Source organism: Haemaphysalis longicornis, unplaced genomic scaffold (assembly GCF_048455015.1).
Source record: "Haemaphysalis longicornis isolate Haplotype H1 unplaced genomic scaffold, Haemaphysalis longicornis Haplotype H1 scaffold_12, whole genome shotgun sequence".
In the NCBI taxonomy this organism is placed as follows: domain Eukaryota; kingdom Metazoa; phylum Arthropoda; class Arachnida; order Ixodida; family Ixodidae; genus Haemaphysalis; species Haemaphysalis longicornis.
The window spans coordinates 107772096-107790643 of NW_027526225.1; the positions used below are offsets into that span (position 1 = coordinate 107772096).

At 46.3% G+C, this 18548-nt stretch overlaps 1 protein-coding gene across 20 annotated transcripts in view; it reads left to right on the top strand.

The window, feature by feature from the left end:
- LOC144163204 (uncharacterized) overlaps nt 1-18548 on the top strand; it is a 1050610-nt gene that overhangs the window by 947372 nt on the left and 84690 nt on the right. For all 20 annotated transcript variants that reach the window (XM_077694043.1, XM_077694044.1, XM_077694046.1 and 17 more), the window contains one exon: nt 11604-11873. In XM_077694043.1, the coding sequence (XP_077550169.1) occupies nt 11604-11873 (270 nt within the window). The remainder of the gene's footprint in view (nt 1-11603; nt 11874-18548) is intronic.

The window sequence follows — 18548 nt, forward strand, 5'->3', positions numbered from 1 at the left end:
CATTTTCTTGATTTTTTTTTAATTGCCGGGATGTCGCCGTGAGGCCCGGGCACTAAAAATTACGATTTGCTACAGACACGAAACGAATTACGTATACAATTTACAGGCACCAAATATTACGATTTTCTAAACAGCTTCGCTGTTAAAAAGGCTACTTGTATCATCTGTATTATTCATTACGCGAAAGCAGCGATCTAAATGCGACGGTACGCGTTGTAGGCGTAGGCGGCACGGTAAAACCTGTGTCAGCACTGCCCGCTCTCCGTAACTATTCGCGCGTGCGTACTTTAAACCCGTATACATGGTAAGAGGCTACATAAACATGGTAACAGCATGCTAAAGTTCTCTGATGAGGCATTTCTGTGTTAAAGCTTCTCTGTACGAGGCGAATGGAGGCGCGAAGGTCAACTAAACTGGTTACGTAATACATCGCAAGTATCTATGGAATAATGAAAACCTTTAGTACGTACATAAAATGCGCGCCGGTACGTAAAGCCGCAAGTTTATTTACCTGTCGAAAGTCCCCATCCAATTACCGAGTCAAACGCTTACGCAATATTCCACATGTATAGAGAAGATGTGACATAATGGTGGGCCTCATTTCGCCATGAGATTAGTTATGTGCGCCCGTTTATTTGTTCAGAACCGAATTCCCTGACAAATATACGTATGGCGAGTTGATTGATTGTATACGCCTCGAGCTTTGCGATCGCTGCGCCGCCTGCCGCCGCTTCTCCGCGGCGTTGACGGGATTTGCGCTGCGTGACTGATAGGGGCTCGTGCAGTGTTTTGGTTCTATTTCGCTTCTTTTCGCCTTTCCGCGCCCTAAAAAAACTTGCTATGGTGACGACTATAGGCAAAGAGTACGTTTAGGTCACTTAAAAAGCAGCTGCGTCTTCGTAGAGTACGCGATCGCCTGCAAGAGCTACCCGGGGACGCGGTTCTGCGCGCTTCGTCGCCGCTCTTCCGGGCGTCGGCGACGGCAGCAACATATCACCCCTGTCACCTCCAAAACATCAGGCACAAATTAATTCTACTGACGCCTCGTTTAGACCTGATACTGGCACAATGAGAGGTTGGCTTCATTTTGCAGCGTGGACAACGAATGCGGCTTCGTTTCGCGTATATACGCCGCAGAAAAATATGTTTCGGGGATGTGATTACCCAACCCCGGACAACAACTTATGCCTTTTTTAAGAATATAAACCATGCGAAAATGTAAAGTATATTCCAAGCCTGTGCGTCGTTAAATATGTGCCCACAAACGCCATATAGCAAGAACCAAGGAAATGAAACCACAGGAAAATAAATGCTGTGCCAATGCGGAATTTAGAAACAATAGCTCTAACGGAAATGAAAAAAAAAAAAACAGCGCAGCTTCTGCCATGCTAAAGACGTTCGTCTAAGCTTAAGCCAGGTTGGTTTCACTAGACCAACTACACGCGAAATGCACTGCTATTTCGCGAGAAATCGGGGGGGGGGGAAGGGGGGGCGGGGAGGGGGACGCCGTGTACAAATGCGGAGCGGAATCAAGCAATGAACGTTTTAGTAATCCCACACATAAATCTCGCGTTCACTTTTCTTTTGTTTTTCTACTTCAACGAAGAGCTGATCGTACGGCGGACGCATTTTTGGAAGTATACAGGGTAGGCTGTTCAACAAGCGATGAAATGTATCGTTGGAAGAGTGTGGTATGTGTTAAGGCCCTCTGATTTCAGTTTCTGGTTTATTCTGCAGGCTCCCTGTGCCATATGACGATTTTTCGAAGAAGCATTTAGTCGCGGACGTGGATTATATTGTAAGCCCGTCTCCGCGCTGCTCGCAGAGGATATATGTAGCAAATGAAGGTCTGCGGGCGCGTACCTCACGACAAGACGACTCTGTCGTGTGCTGATCCCCGAGTATAATTATGCATTGTTCATCATACGTTTGTTGAATATTCCCGAAATTAACACAGACTGGCTTGTAAATGGTGGTGATCAATATCTGAGGTATATTATTGGCAAACGTAACTGGTGTACTGTCAGGTATGAGTGCTCCGCTGATTACGTAAGCGCACAAAACCGATTTAAATCGTAGTGTATAGCCGTAGCATGAACATCTGAGGAACCGGTGGTTACGGAGACACGGCTAATAAATTCAAGTCAGTGTAACTACAATCGGCTCCATCATACGCCGGTTCCGCGACGCTGGCCTGTGACACACACCTGGCGCTTATACAGACCGAAAATACCACACTAAGATCGCGTCTGAAACATTTACACTCTCGTAAACACACCCCATTTGCGAACAGAGTGACTGCTCCACACAAACATGAATTTCAAACGCCCACAAACGGTAAATCTCAATCGTGAACGTGCCGCAAAAGCAGCGACGGCACTGGGGAGCGGGGCGCGGACTCCCGCGCCTGCTTTCGAAACGGGCCGCTAGGGGGATTTCAGTGGCGCCCCTACAGGCCGCGCTCGAGGCGTATAGGTTTAACGCGCCGACGCAACGCAGGCGATGAGGCGCGCCGTAGTGGAGGGCTCTGAATTAATTTTGACCACCTGGGGATATTTAATATTCACCGAAATCTCGCACACACTGGTGTTTTTTGCGTGTATGGCGAGTTAATCTCAGTAGTTGGTGATGTTGACACTGCGCATGTGCGTACACTTACTGATCCAACAGTAATTCTAATCCTCATATCAACGAACAGACTTGCAGTTACATACGTAACAAATGAAGCCATTCACAGACGTTTTTAACTTCTTCGCCCTGGTAGCTTGCATTTTATCAGTGGGCTGTGCTAGCGGCCCTACAATTGGCGCAGTAGACAGGAAAATGTCACTGCGCATGCGCAACATAGCCCAGAACATGTCCTCATCTTATTAAATAAACAAGAATGAAAATACCGCGAGGAATGCGTTGCTCCAACACTTATCATCGTTGCTCCTAGTGCACAGGAAAACGCAAGTTCATGTGACCTTGGGACGCTCATTTCATTGCCTACCAACGCGCTTTACAAATACGATATCCCTCTGTAGTCTTTCGGTCACCAAAATGTCTAGTACGGTAAGACAAAATGAGGTAGGTATGTCCCAACTAAAAAAATTCTTAGTTGCAAAGTTACGACATTGGATAGCGTTCAGCTTTAACTCTAGATACCGTTGAACAAAAAAATTCGTCTGCAGCGGAAGTAGAACAGCAACACCCATTTGACATCTCTACACAATGCATATGAAGCTCAGTAGCGTACCAAGCAGTGCTGTGATCTTTTTTTTTATTCGAATTCTTCGTGCCCTAATGTATTGGTCGGATAAATTGGAACTACCACGTCGGTCAGCACACAAACTCATTAACGTTAAGAAACACTTGACAGAGGCTGAACTTGTGAACAAGCGAATTTTACTTTCCAAATCGGACCAGGGTGTAGTTGGCGATTCTCACGGGTATGGCGACGGCGTATCTGAAAGGCCAGACATAACGCACCAAGTAAAATTTTCTCGGTCGCTGCGTCGCTCCGGATGAAGCTTGAGGACTCCGTCTGCTTCTGTTTTCAGGCATGCTTGTTGTTTCAGTCGGTTCTCCTCCATCCGAGCTTGCATGGTTCTATGGCACCAACGACGAGAGAGAGAAATATAAAATTAAGGTCGGAGATTGCAGCTTTATAATTTATTTATTTAACCATTTATTGAAAATACTCTCAGGGATCGTGGGCCCTCAAAGAAAGGAACGGGGAAATGCAATCATCAAGTAGAGGTATGTTTTTTGTGGTAATTACAGAATTCAAGCAGAGAAGCAAAACATTAAACGTGTGACAAAAGATGCGTTTAATAAACGGTGTTATTATAAGTGAGTGGCATTAGCGGTGGCACAGCGATTGTGGAAGGGAGGCGGTATCATTAGACGCTAGTTTTTGGAATAAAAAATTGATTACACGTGCCAGCGTGACACTATGGCCCGCCAACTTTGCTGCAATGGTCGACCCCAGACGACACTTAAAACGGGAAATTGTTACGAGTCCTGAGCCCGAGGACGCGGGTTCGATTCCCGGCTGCGGCGGCCGCTTTTCTAATGGCGGCAAAAACCAAAAATGCCCGTGTGGGCGAGATTTCGGCGCGCGTTAAAAATCCCCAGGTGGTCAAAATTAATCCGGAGCCCTTCACTACGGCGCGCCTCATCGCCTGCGTTGCATCGGCGCGTTAAACCCTACAATCAATCAAATCTGTGTCAAGTTGATTTTCTAATCCAGGGATGCGTGGGTAAATTTTGCGGAACAATGACGAGAGCATTCGCGGTGGTATGAAAGGCTGGGCAGCTTAAGCGCTTTCCTCATGAAAGATATGCTGGCTGGGCGTGAAGAGAATTTGAAAAACTAAAAAGCGGCATGGGTTAGAACTGTTTTTAGCTCGCGGAGGAGCGTGGTTTGGTTGTACCCCAATATGGTGCATGCGTATTCTAATTTGCAACGGGCGAGGGTTGAGTACCTAGCGACACAAGAGAAAGCACGCCAAAGATTAGTACTGATGAGCACCGCCACCCAAAAAGATACTGCGGATCATTCCAGAACATCCTCCTTACATACTCACCGCGGACTGTGCTGCACAGGGTAACGCTGCACCGTCTCTGAATCCTCCACAGTCCCCGCCATCTTCGGCAACGCCGCAACAAGGCGTTACTTCGTAAGAACCGTAGTTTGGGGAATTGCCGCCGTTAGCGTCGGTGCAGTTTGGCGGGGGGTCAGAATCGTTCTTGGAGGCCATTACTGCCGCTGCCTCGCCGCATTCCTTAATTTCTTGCGCGCCGCCGAACGAGCTCCAATGTGCCAACGCGTGCGGAATTCCCGGGCCGAGCACCAGCAAGATAACGGCTACGCTCACAGCGGGAAGCCATTGGTGAGGCATGGTGGGAAATGCTGCAAATGCGCCGAGGTGTGCAGATTCAGCGAGCAAGCGCTTCGATTATATCCCGTACCCTTCGCAACCACCTCGCCTGCTAGTAATTCTACGTCTTTAGCTCGCACAAAAGGCTCTTTTTTATATGTCTTCCAAAGCCCCCTGTTCGCGGAGAGGAAATGCGCGGAAATCCTCGCCCAGTAAAAGAGGCCCATAGAAGGCGCCGTAAAGTTGACTCGAGTGAGTCGGAATTCACACCTGGGGCAGACCTGTACCGAAAGGTCGGGTCTGGCTAAAGCGCGTTGAGGCTGCGCCGTCTTCCGCGCTTACGCGTGTTTGCGTAGGAGCAGGTGCGACAACCAGAAGGCGCTCGGTTAGCTAACTTCGTTGGCGGAGCCGCATTGTTCGCCCCGTCAGGCTTTTCAGCGTGAAAGGCGGGACGGTTCCGCACGGCCAAGCAAACAATGTGGGTGTTTGCTGAGAGCTGCCGCTTGAAGCTAAATTGCGTGTGGAAAAAAGTAGAGAACGATAAAAATATCGTGGTCAATACTTCTACCTTCTTGCGAATTTTGAATTATTTAAGAAGAATGGTGATGGTGATTGATCGTTGGCAATGCTTTTGGTGACGACAAATGCGATGTGAGAAATGTCATAGCGAGGTAGCTAACATTGTAACTTACAGAATAACCAGTGCGCTTTCCCCTAGCGCGCAGAGGTTCCGTAACACCTATACTTCACTTTTGAGAACAGCAGTGAGGTATATCGAAAACAACAAGTCGTTGGTTATCTAAAGGAGCCCTTCACTGGGGTAGGGTAAATGTGTCTTCGAGAGTTATCCATTGCCTTCTTGAGAAAAGATAAAAAGGATAACCTTCTTCTTAAGCATCTATGTGTACATTTAGATTCGCCTCTTTGTCACTACATGCTGCTTAGCCTTGTCTCAAAGCAGAGAACAGGATTACCTAAGGGGAGAAAGCGTTTCAAGGCGCTTCGTCTGGCTTCATGAGGGGTATCACCGTTTCTCCCTCCTTCCCTACCGACATAATGCCGTTGCCTCAGGGGCCCCGAGATTCATGCTTTCAAGAACGGCTTGATGCCATCCGACGCGAATGGAATGCAGGCGATGCAATGTATTCGCTGTTGTCAACGGATGAAATGCCAGCGGATAAAAGTGTAAGAGCTGTGTCTGGAGGGGGATGGAAGTATTTCTTTCCTTTTTTATATATATTTTACAGCGAAGACGTTATAGGCCGTTTTTTATTTTTTTATTTTTGCGCGTGTAGAAACTGAGAAGAGCCGCTCCCCTCACCCCTACTTTAGCACACCCTCTCCCTTTGGTCGCCCGTTTGCCTCCGGCGCGTCATATTTTTGATATAACATGGCGTATATTGCTCCTGACAAGACGTCTTCTCAGCAATGCTATTGTGTTTACAAGTGCAGCTTACTTTACGAAGACCCCCCGCGGTGGCTCAGTGACTAAGGCGTTGTGCTGCTGAGCCCAGGGAGGAGGGTTCGATCCCCGGCCGCGGCGGCCGCTTTTCTGATGAAGGCGAAAAGCAAAAACGCCCGTGTGTACGAGATTTCGGCGCACGCTAAAGATCCTCAGGTGGTAATAATCAGTCCGGAGCCCTTCACAACGGCATGCCTCATCGCCTGCGCTGCGTCGGTGCCTTAAACCCTACAACCGATCAAATCAAACTTTACGAAGATCGGTGTAAGCCTCCTTGGCGTAGGTTAGTGTAAGCTCAGTCTTTCCCTACGGAATAGTTCCATATATATGGAATTGCAGGAATACAGTTATTACCCGTTACGACGAAATACCGCCGAAAACATCAAGATGTTTGAGAAACGTATAAAAATAAAACATGGCATACCCTCGAAATATTTGACGCCATCTTTACTTCTGTAAGTCTGCAAGAAACGCCAAATTACTCTTTGTATGAATTTGGTATATACGGAATACAAGAAAAACATGCGGAACCTGATTTCGCTCGTTATTGAAGATAAGAACATGAGGATTGCGCCAACTATTGTTATTGTGAGAAATCATGGGATTCAATGTTTGTGGAACATCACATTTAGTTATGCCTCGGCACTCTATGAACTCCGTATGAACCCCGTATTCCCACGATACCTTATATACGGAACGTTTAAGTATTGTTGTAAGCTGGCTTTGTCACGTTGGGCGCTTCACAATGAAACCTACTCATAGAGACCAAATACGCTGCAATAGGCTGAACGTGGCAGAAAAAGACTACTGACGACGATCGGGCTGCGCAGCCAAGCGCAAGCGCGATTCCCGTCGGCCCCCCTAATACGGCGAGGCGGAAAACGCAAGGCGTCGGCGTGGCTGCTATACAGCTGAACGCGTCTCCCGCGCAATGGCGCGATTTCAGCGACAGCTTTGAGCCAACCAATAGCCCACAGATCCACTGGTCATCCACTTTAACCAAGTGGAATGCCCATGAACTTTTTTGTGGACACGATTTTGCTTTGGTGTTAGCCTCAGATGGGTTTTGCTCTTTGTTCTAAGGCTGAAAGCAGGTGTCCGCCATTTCGCAACACTTTTTTAATGCACACTTACTGGACACGCTCGTTCTGATCCCTAAAAATGATATCTTAACCCATGTTTCTTACATGCGTTCGGAGCTACAACATTCCCGAAACAGTAGGCATTCTAATACTGCAATCTCCCCTCCAGCATTTTTGCTCTTCAGTAATAATTCTCGCTGTTTTTTTTTTTTTTTAGGGTGGAAGTAATACTTTACTTTACGAGCCTCCTTCGCTTTATCTCCCTTTTTTTCCCTCTTGGACACATCCCTGCCATAGAGTTGTATATAATGTAGGCAACGGCTACAAAACGTTATGCAAACCTCGACGCAACGTACCCAGACATCTACACTACCCGGCTAGGCTACTTGTTTCCACATACGTACTTGTAGTCCCTGTTTTCGACGAACATTATGCGCAGCGTGTTGTTTTATTCCCCCACCCCTTCCATCCACTTTTTCCTTCCTTATCTTTCGTCCAATCGCCTGATCAAATATGCCGACTCGATTGCTTAAGGATGGCGAAACAGCGCCAAATGTGAGATGTAACAACGGGATGGTAGAATAGACCCCCGTCTTCTTCGGTCCGTCTTTTGTCTCGCAGGCTCTTTCGCCATCATGACAGAATCATGTCCTGCCACCTGTCGGAACCGAAGCCTGCTCTCATATTTGATTTTTGTTTTTGTTTTTTTGTTTTTTTCTATGGCCACCGTTGTTCTTAGAACGCCGCTTTGTTGGCGCTCTTTGGTTTGTTCCCTGGCGAACTTCGCCTCTAATTTTTGCGGTTCACCAGTGAGAATCGCCGAGATTATGCTGGATTTTTCTGCAGTTTGGGTCACCAATTCCAACGCTGCGCACTGCTGCCTCACGAGATTGAGTTAGCTTTAGAGGGAAGAACTTTTTAAATCACTTGTGTGTTTGCCTTTTCGTCGTTCGTTTGTCCGAAGTCCACAAAGGCAGGTTCTCCGAGGCATCAGCGGAAATATATATCAGTTTGAAGCCTTCGGCGATGTGAGTCTTTGGACGTCTGCATCTCAGTCACCAAATAAATGCAAAAGCTACTGAGAGAAAATATTGAATGCACGACGGCTTTTCAAAGCTCGTTTCAGCAATTTTAAAGCAAGGTTGTGCGACGCTTGCGATATCGTTATTTTGGGTGGTGTACGTCGTGTCAGCGTTAGTGAAAGTGACTGCACTCAGATTTATACTGGGGCTTTTTTCTTACTTTGGGGGAACTGTTCGGTGGATGTCGATTTGGGCGCTATGTCGCGGTATGTATTTTTTTTGTCGGTTTTGCAATCTCGTGTGAACTTCATGGATGGTGCGTGTTTGGACAGCTTCAAAAAAGAGTGGCCGGAGGGGCCAACAGGCGCCAGCTCCTCGTACGCAATAGTTATAAAAAGCTTTTAGGGCAGAGCACTTTAGGGGCTTGCTTTGTCGTCGTGGCTCGCTCGCTGGACCCAAGTAGAGCCACACGGCGTTCCATCGAAACGGCTGTTGTCGCGGCGTAAACCAGAGGCCCCGAAAGCTAAGCGGTTTGTATAGTCATAAGCATTCGAAACTAGCGAACCGCTGGCGCTTGTCATACATCTCCCCATTGTTTAACGCAAAAAAAAAAACCGCAGGTACATTTGAGGAAAAATATACGTAATTAACAGGCAGCGCCCACGTTCATTTAGTTAGGAACGCTCGTTGGATTAGTTTTTACAATAGTAAACGAAAATGTCGTTTCAAATCGCGTGCCATCAGCCGCAAAGGGTTCGCACAACATCCGACAGATGGCGACGAGTGTACTGGCCAGTAGGAAGACGCAGTGAAACATCCCCCTCGCGAGGGGCACGATCAAATACAGAGCATTTCCGGGGGCGCACGACGTTAAGTAGTTTGCGTTACGTTAATGTTGTTGCACTTGTGGCAACTGCTGACGAGAGAGCGCTCCTCAGCAGTAATTTGAATGAGTCAAGGATATAAGGCGCGTTAGTAGCGTCCCATTCTGTGTCGGCTTTGTGGCGCAGTGGATAGAGCACCATGTAAATTGCGTTCCGCCCGTAGGGTCGAGGGATCGAAACCTGGCGCCGGATAGTATTTTTTATTATATAGTAGAGACAACGACGGTGCGGACTACGGACGTCAACGCGGGTGACATCGTGAGTTACTGAAATGCTGTGCATTTAAAAAAGTGGCACTGCAACGCCGGCACGTGCGGGAGGAAAGGCAAGCACGAAAAGAACAGAACTGCCGCTGGCGCAGTTTCACGCAGGGGGAGCGCGAGCACTGTGAAGGCGAGAAATTTGGATGGCATTCCGTGGTAGCAGTGAGCGGATAACGGCGCTATTTCCCTTTATGGCGAATCACTGCTCTGCACTTCCGACAGCTTTCACATTGTGTGGAAAGGCTTTCTTCTTCTTCTTCTTCTTCTTCTTCTTCTTCTTCTTCTTCTTCTTCTTCGGGATGTAAACTATTCTGCAGATGTCCAATGTCTCCAACCTCAAACCGTACATTCTTAAAAAAGGTAGTAAACTTAGTAAATTTTACTAAATTTGGTAAATTTAGTAAATTTAGACAGACAGACGGGAGGTAGTAAATTTAGTACTAGTCAGGGTTACTAACTGAAGCAGGCAGTAAGCACCGCTACCTTTCGTAGTAAAGTCCTAGCTACATGCGTTTACTAACTGGCCATGCATAACCTAGTCACAAGCACGACATTAATCTAGTGCATGCTACTTACTACATTCAGTTAATTTCCTAACCATGCAGTTGTTAGTGGCAGAGCCTATGTACAAAACCGCGGGGCAGTAAGGTTCGTAATGAGTTTGTAAATATGGCACTTACTACCTTTTTACGACCCTTTTTATTAAGAGTGTATATAGGCTTAGCTTCGGTGCGAAAAATTTCAACACCTTCTCTGAAAAAAAAAGGGAGATTTGGTAAATGTTCTTCTTCGCAGCGCGAAACAGACAGGACAAAGGGAGAAGAACACAGGAAAAGCGCTTGTCCTACCTTCCTTATGCATTTGTCCTGTCTATTTTGCGCTGCGAAGAAGAACCTTAATTTGAACTCACCATTTCCAATGTTGTCAGCGCAACTTGAGCGTCTTTCTTCTTTGCCGAGTGTGTATCGGAGGTATTGGCAAATAAACCTGTCCTTCTTGAGGTCGTTTAATATGCTCAGAAAAGGTTCATCTAACTACTGGGCTGTCTCAACACGCAGCAGGCAGAGACGGTATTCTGAGAGTGCTAATGCGTAGCTTCCGTAGAGCACTCGCGCTTAGATATCTAGGGAATATGTCGCACATGCACATGACGTTGTTATCCCAGGGGGGCCCAGGAATATGACACTGTTGGCTCATGTATGGTTCTAGGTTTTTTCCTTTTTTTTACGTTGAGTATTTCTGTATCGGGAACCCACAGTAACCAAACATTCTTATTATACCGAAAATAGGATAGTTGTGCAGTTTTCCTGATTTCAGACCCTCTCGCCCCCCAATTCTGCACAAACCGGCCGTTTCTTCATGGGTAGCGACTCCTTTTCACGATTATATGTATCCCTACATTTTTTTACAACACCTCATGAGTGAAAAAAAGTTAAGCTTGAAATCACTAATTTTGAAGTGCCCATGTCATGAAAAATAATCGGGCTATAATCTACCCCTGAACGTCAATGTGTTTGAAAGCCTCAAAGCGAACGTGCATGTCTTATTATTAGTATATTATTATTATTATTATTATTTTCTTAAAATCAATCAATTAATTCATATTTAATAATATAAAATAAATAAATAACTATTTATACATTTAGTTGATTGATTGATTGATTGATTGATTGATTGATTGATTGATTGATTGATTGATTGATTGATTGATTGATTGATTGATTGATTGATTGATTGATTGATTTGCACCCGACGCGGTGGCTCAGTGGCTATGGCGTTGTGCTGCCGAGCCCAAGGACGGGGGTTTGGTTCCCCGGCCGCAGCGCCCACTTTTCTGATGGAGGCGAAAAGCGAAAACGCCCCGTGTTTTCGAGGTTTCCGCGCACGTTAACGATCCCAAGGTGGTCGAAATTAATCCGGAGATCTCCCCTACGGCGCACCTCGTCACCTATGTAGCGTCTGCGCGTTAAACACCCATAATCAATTGATTGATCTTCAACAACCCTATGTCTGCTCTGTTTTCAGGCGCCTGCGACCGCCTGTTCGTCGCCGAATGGATCCACGGCATGGAGCTCGAGGCGCACGACAATCGGGTGGTGCGCAACGCCAGCCGTCGCGACTGCCTCGAGGCCTGCGCCGCCGAGCGTTCGTTCGTGTGCCGCTCCGCAGAGTGGGACGAGCGGACAGCCGAGTGCCGTCTCAGCCGCTATGACCGATTCTCGCGGCACGTGCACTTCGGCCGCGCCGCCAACCCCGACGTCTCCTACTTCGACAATACGTGCGCCTACAAGCCAGGTGAGTGCTTGGCGCATGCGCACGCATTGCAGTACCGGTGGACGGAAGTGTAGTGAGCGTTTACCGGCCGTAATGCACTCATCAAACTTGACTTTGCCATTAAAGAGCAAAAAATCCAGGGCTATCCGCACTGACGTGAAACCTAGGGAGGGTAGATGCATGCAGTGCATAAGTATATTCTTGGCGACTTGGCGTGTTTGCAAATGGAGGCGAAACCTGTATGCGGTAGAGGTATACAGCTTTGCTATAAAATTAACTTGTCTTTGAAGCACGAAGCCCTCTAGCGCGAAGCGTGAACGAGTGTCCCGGTGTTTTTTTAGTACGCGTTGCGAAGCGCTTCAACGCGAGGTGTAAACGAGTTTCTCGGTGTTTTAGTACCGTGACTACCTGAGACGACAATTCCGATGACGACGACGACAGGAGACGCCAACAACCCTAGTCCCTAAGGTGCTTCGCCCCTAAAGATGTAAGGATAACTTGAACACGCAAGCTCAGTCTGGTCCAACTGCCTGAAGACTCCTGAAGACTCTCAAAATGGCAAGCCACACCTCACCGCACTGCCTGAAGACTCTCAAAATGGCAAGCCACACCTCACCGCACAAAGTCCAGCCAGCTCCGGTGAGGCCTAACGAAGCACAAAGACTTTGGTCGTATTCTTTCACTGTTCTTGAAAGGTTGTCCAGTTACGTAACAGCCAAAACATGAAACGCACAGAGCAACGTTCCTTCAGTAAATTTACACGACTTACGAAGCGTCCAACATAGGCATAGCTGTAAAGCCATAAACGTAAAGCTGTAAAGCCATAAAGTAATAAAACCTCACTTGGGACCATACACCACCGACACACGCAATAGATATTCTGAGGTCGCCTTGGCCAGATTACGGATTGGGCACACACATGCAACGCACTCGCACCTTCTCACTGCATCTCCAAGACCTCCGTGCAGTAGGTGCGGAGAGGCCCTATCCGTGATCCACATCCTCATACAATGTAAGCCACTTCACACAACACGACACAAACACTTCAGAGAACTCTACAGACAACATATCCCACTACATCCATCGCTGTTTCTAGGTGACGAAGCCATTGTTTCTGTGAAACGTGTGTTTGAGCATTTGTCAGATGTTAAGTTTTTAAACCTCATTTCCTATCACGCATAATCAAATCTGGCCCTATACACCAGCCATCACCATTATCTTTAACTGATTTTACTATGTTCGGTTGACACGTTTACCTACCTTTTTGTGGTAACCACTTCACTTCATTAAATAAACTTTCTTCTGGCGCTGTTTGCCCTTAGTCGGCCTTGCGCCATAAAAACCCAACCATCATCATCATCATCAAAGCCATAAACGGGACCAACGCGGATCGCTGGCTAACGCGAACGGGCTGCATTCTAGATCACACAAAAAAAGGAACGAGTTGGACTTGCCTGAGACATTAGACGGGAATTCCCGCGACACTTTGCCTTCGCCCTGACACGTCAATCTACCATAAAACCATACCTGTAAAGAAAGGCATGATTGTTTCATTATAGGCCTCCTTCAACTTTGTCTACGGGGAGGGTGTGGTCAATGACGGCATAGCAACCTTGAATTTTAGTTTGGGAGGTCTTTCACCCCGAGATTCTCCGTTTGCGCAACTCTGTCTACACCGGTATATGTATACCGGGTAAATTATGCACTGAGGACGGCATCTCGATTAAGCAAGCTGCCTCCTTTGCGATAAAGATAACTTTCGCACATAGCTTTTTATCTTTCTCCGTTTCCCCGGAAGTCCCTTCATTTCCTCTTGTTCATGGCCGGAAGAAAAAAAGAAGCAGAGTCCAGGGGGGAGGAAACGTTGGTCATTCATCTTCATTGAGAAACTCGTTTGGGGACGTTCCCGCCGAGGTTGCCAATGTTTGTTTCTTTTCTTATACGGTGTCTTTGCTTTCACGCAGTCTACTTTCACACACGACCGCTCGTAGTGCGCTCCCACGCATGGCATGAGATGAGTCGAGACCCAACAGCATTGCCCAACTCCTTATCTCTTGCTATTATCCCGGAGCTCTTCGGTCGGCCTGCGAGATGCGGGCGGTGAACGTTGCGGAGGTACTGCAGGGAAGTGGGAAGCGCAGGGTACGTGTTGTTCCGGTCATTGGGAGATCCGCCAACCGAGCGTCGAATGGCGTTCTTGGTCGAAACCAGACGACATGTTTGTCGGGGCCGGAGCGCCGAGTAATCGGATTTGAGGCTTGCCGCACGGCTTGGCGGTTTCCTTGAAGGTGGCCAGATAGGGAAAAATGGACTAGGGGAAAGGGGAAATAATGTCCCTCTTCCTCCCCGTTCTTCGAAGAGCGGCGGAGGAGATACAAAAGACCGCGCGAAGTTTCTCCTCCACCACGCAGTCTGCTTTCCCCTTTCCTGTGGGACACTTTTCGGCACTGTCATTACACTTTTTTTTTCTTATCTGTGAGCTACGTCTCTCCGAGTAGGCCCGGGGTTCTTTAGAAAGCTTTCATGGCATCTCTCGCGCGAACACACTCAGGTCGTATGTCTCGGGGAGTTGAATTGAATTAAGGACGCCATCCGCCGATCCCTCTCGAGCGCGACCACTCACCGGACCACTCACTGTATGTTTGCTTGCCTCTGACCGCGGGTGGGCGGGGGTCCTCAAATCAAACCGCGTACATGGGCTGGCCAGATCCGAGTGGCCCGGGGATGTTTGCAGTCCACTGCTCTTGACGTACGGCCGAGTCGTCCTTTCTCGCTCGAGGGTTTATATACATTTTTTTATATTTCTCTTTCTTTTTATCTATCTCCTTCGCTTCTAGACTTACCCGTCTTTTTTATTAGTGGCATTTCGCGAGCATCTGGCTTTATGTTGAACTGAGACGTGAGCAAACGTGAAAGAGATGCTACTTGCGACGGGCCTTACGCCGAACTTTTCTATCTAGATTCGAAGGTCTCGAAAGCCTTAATGGAACTCTTTGCTTGTCCTTTGTTCGTCTGAAATACCGTTACATTTCAAATGAACCTCCTGAAGTTTCCTTGAGAGAATCTGTCAGATTCCGTTTCTCGTCGTTTCAACGTAAAATATTCTGGGCAATGTTCTAACAAAAAAAAATATCTTTCGGAAGATCATTATGTTGCGCACGAGAGTTCGTCTGATTACGGTATAAACAAGCGATGTCGAGATCAGGCACATTTAGAATTTTGTGCGAATGAATTTATGACCTTTGTAACCATGTGTAGGCTTCATTATGAGTTTAGTGACCGTAATCATTATTTGCATCGCCAGCCGTTGCCTCCTCACCCCCATCTAATCGGAGTCATATCAGAGGCACCTGGCGCCATGCCATCGTCAGTTACCTTCGGCCTAACTTTCTCATTCTCTTTCTTTATCTATCTATCTATCTATCTATCTATCTATCTATCTATCTATCTATCTATCTATCTATCTATCTATCTATCTATCTATCTATCTATCTATCTGTCTGTCTGTCTGTCTGTCTGTCTGTCTGTCTGTCTGTCTGTCTGTCTGTCTGTCTGTCTGTCTGTCTGTCTGTCTGTCTGTCTGTCTGTCTGTCTGTCTGTCTGTCTGTCTATCTATCTATCTATCTATCTATCTATCTATCTATCTATCTATCTATCTATCTATCTATCTATCTATCTATCTATCTATCTATCTATCTATCTATCTATCTATCTATCTATCTATCTATCTGTCTGTCTGTCTGTCTGTCTGTCTGTCTGTCTGTCTGTCTGTCTGTCTATCTATCTATCTATCTATCTATCTATCTATCTATCTATCTATCTATCTATCTATCTATCTATCTATCTATCTATCTATCTATCTATCTATCTATCTATCTATCTATCTATCTATCTATCTATCTGTCTGTCTGTCTGTCTGTCTATCTGTCTGTCTGTCTGTCTGTCTGTCTGTCTGTCTGTCTGTCTGTCTGTCTGTCTGTCTGTCTGTCTGTCTGTCTGTCTGTCTGTCTGTCTGTCTGTCTGTCTGTCTGTCTGTCTGTCTGTCTGTCTGTCTGTCTGTCTGTCTGTCTGTCTGTCTGTCTGTCTGTCTGTCTGTCTGTCTGTCTGTCTCTATCTCTATCTCTGACTGTCGCTCTCTGACTGTCGTTCTCTCTCTCTCTCTCGCACTCTCTCTATATCTCTATCTCTGTTCCCTCTCTCTTTTTCTCTCTCTCTCTCTCACTCTGTCTGTCACTCTCTCTCACTCCCTCTATATCTCTATCCCTGTGCCCCTCTCTCTTTCTCTGTCTCTGTTTTACTATCTATCTGTCGCTCTCTCTCTGTCACTCTATATCTCTATCTCTGTATCTCTCTCTCTCACTCTCTCTATCTATCTCTCTATCTCTATAACCCTTTCTCTTTTTCTCTGTGTCTATCTCTCTCTCTCTCACGGTCTCTCTCTCTGCCTACTAAAAAGTGCTACAATACCCGATTGCGGGTGTGTGCTGCTCGTGCGTATCCGAGTACGCGTACAATATCCATAGTACCGGCAGAGATTCATTGTCGTTGACCTTCCAAGTGCTTGCAATTCAATAGGTTGATTCATCCATTGATTTTTCGGCGCATGCGTAGCTCAATGGCTAAGGCCTTGTGCTGCTGAGCCTAACGACGCGAGTTCTTTTCCCAGCCGCCGCGGCCGCTTTTCTGATATAGGAGAAATGCCAAAACGCCCATGTGTTCGAGATTTTGGCGTACTTTAAAGATTCCCAAGTGGTCAAAATTAATTTTGACCACCCTCCATTACGGCACGCCTTATCACCTGTGCAGTGTCGGCGCGTAAACCCTCAAAATCATTCAATCATGTTTGGCGCATGCCCTAGCAGCCCCTGTAGCAGCGGTCCCTGCATCATCATGCATGGATTCCAGTTTACAACCCGTTGTTGAATGCGTCACTTCGGCTATGCTTGAATTCAAGCAGTAGCCGTGCCGCAATCTCGATAACGAAAAATTCTTCAGAAATTCAGAGAATTATCTCCTAATGGGTACCATTGTTATGCCGCTTGTCTTGAGTGTGAGTTTTTTACAGCCAAAGGCATTGGTTTTTCTAAATCGTGTCCGACCAATTACCTCAATTTACGCTGTTATGACTACTGAAGTGGGACATTCGCGAATTCTACATTATTGTGCAATGCCATGCGTTAAACATTTTGCAATATTCTGTATTTTTTTTTCTTTATTTTTTTTTCGAAGTTTTGTCTCACCAATTATCTCCATTTAACGTTATTATAACGATTACATTTGGAACTGTCGCGAAATCTGCATTATTGTGGAAGTGTAGGGCGTTAGACGGTCCATCAGTTTTCGTAATAATCTCGTATTTTTTCATTTTTTATTATATCAAAATTTCGTCTTACCAATTGCCTCCATTTACGCTCTTATAACGATTATAGGCGAAACTTTCGCGAAATCTGCATTATTGTGGAAATTCCATGCGTTACATGTTTTTCCATTATCCGTAATTTTTGAATGTTTTTTAGTTTTCAAAATTGTGTCCGACAAATTATCTCCATTTACGTTATTACAACGATTACATTTGGAACTTTCGCGAAATCTACATTATTGTGAAAATTGAGGGCGTTACACAGTCCTGGCTGTGAGGGTACTCGGCAAAGAATGCTACGCATTAAAATTCCACTACTTTTCCTGCAGACAACCCCAGCTCGCAAAGAGAAATGGCATTGGAGGTAGGAGTAAGTGGACGATTTCTGAGGGGACTGCCTCTTTTATGGGGACAATGAAAACAAAATACAACCTCGTTACATGCGAAAGAGCTAGCCTTCGGAAACTCACTAAGCTTCACTCCAGGCAGGAAATATGCATTGTTAACCAAAAAACGAAACACGCACGAAATATTTTAGGGCTTTCAAATTTTGCGCTTCAGTGACGTAATGTGGGCAGGTGTAGTGTATGACAGGCCAGCATTAAATCTATAGTTTTTAGTGTATAGGTTGCACGTTTGCGTTGAAGTAAACAAATGGGGCAAGTGGCCTCGCTACAATAGTTAAGTCATGTTCATTGATGGCGGCTTGATGGCGTCACAAAATTGTACGAACTAGATTTTATGACGTCATAGAGAAATCGCCGGAAAGAAGCTGGGGAGGCGCCACTGCTCCGTATGTTTTATTTATGTCCGGATTGTTCATTTGAAGTTCCGATAAAACGGGTATCATTGTTACCGGACACAACAGTCTTTGTAATGAATCAAACCCGTAATTCGCCTGCATTGCCCATTTAAAACTAACGTGCAATTTAAATAGGTTTGAACTTTTCACAGGTTTCTTGCAGCTGTTTTTGGTTCGTTTGCTGTGGCTTGTGATAAAGTCACTGTTGCAACAGCCGAACAGACCTCCCCCCCCCCCCCCCCCCTTCCTCAACAAGAAAAAAACTCCGGTTGATTCCTCTATCATAGGAATAGGTAAAAGAGGAAAGTGAAATGTTAAATAAAATCCACAGCTGGGCAGGATTTGCGGGCCGACGGCTGTCTTGTGGGTGTGCTTGGCGAGCGATGTCCTGCTGGCGGGTCGCTTAGGCAAATGTGTACTGGCGTCATTTCCTTGTCTGATATGACGTCAGTGAAGTCTTGGTGTATCCCAGCATAAAACAATTCCGTGTCAAAATATAAAACCTCAAAACGAACAACCCTAAATATAACGTACT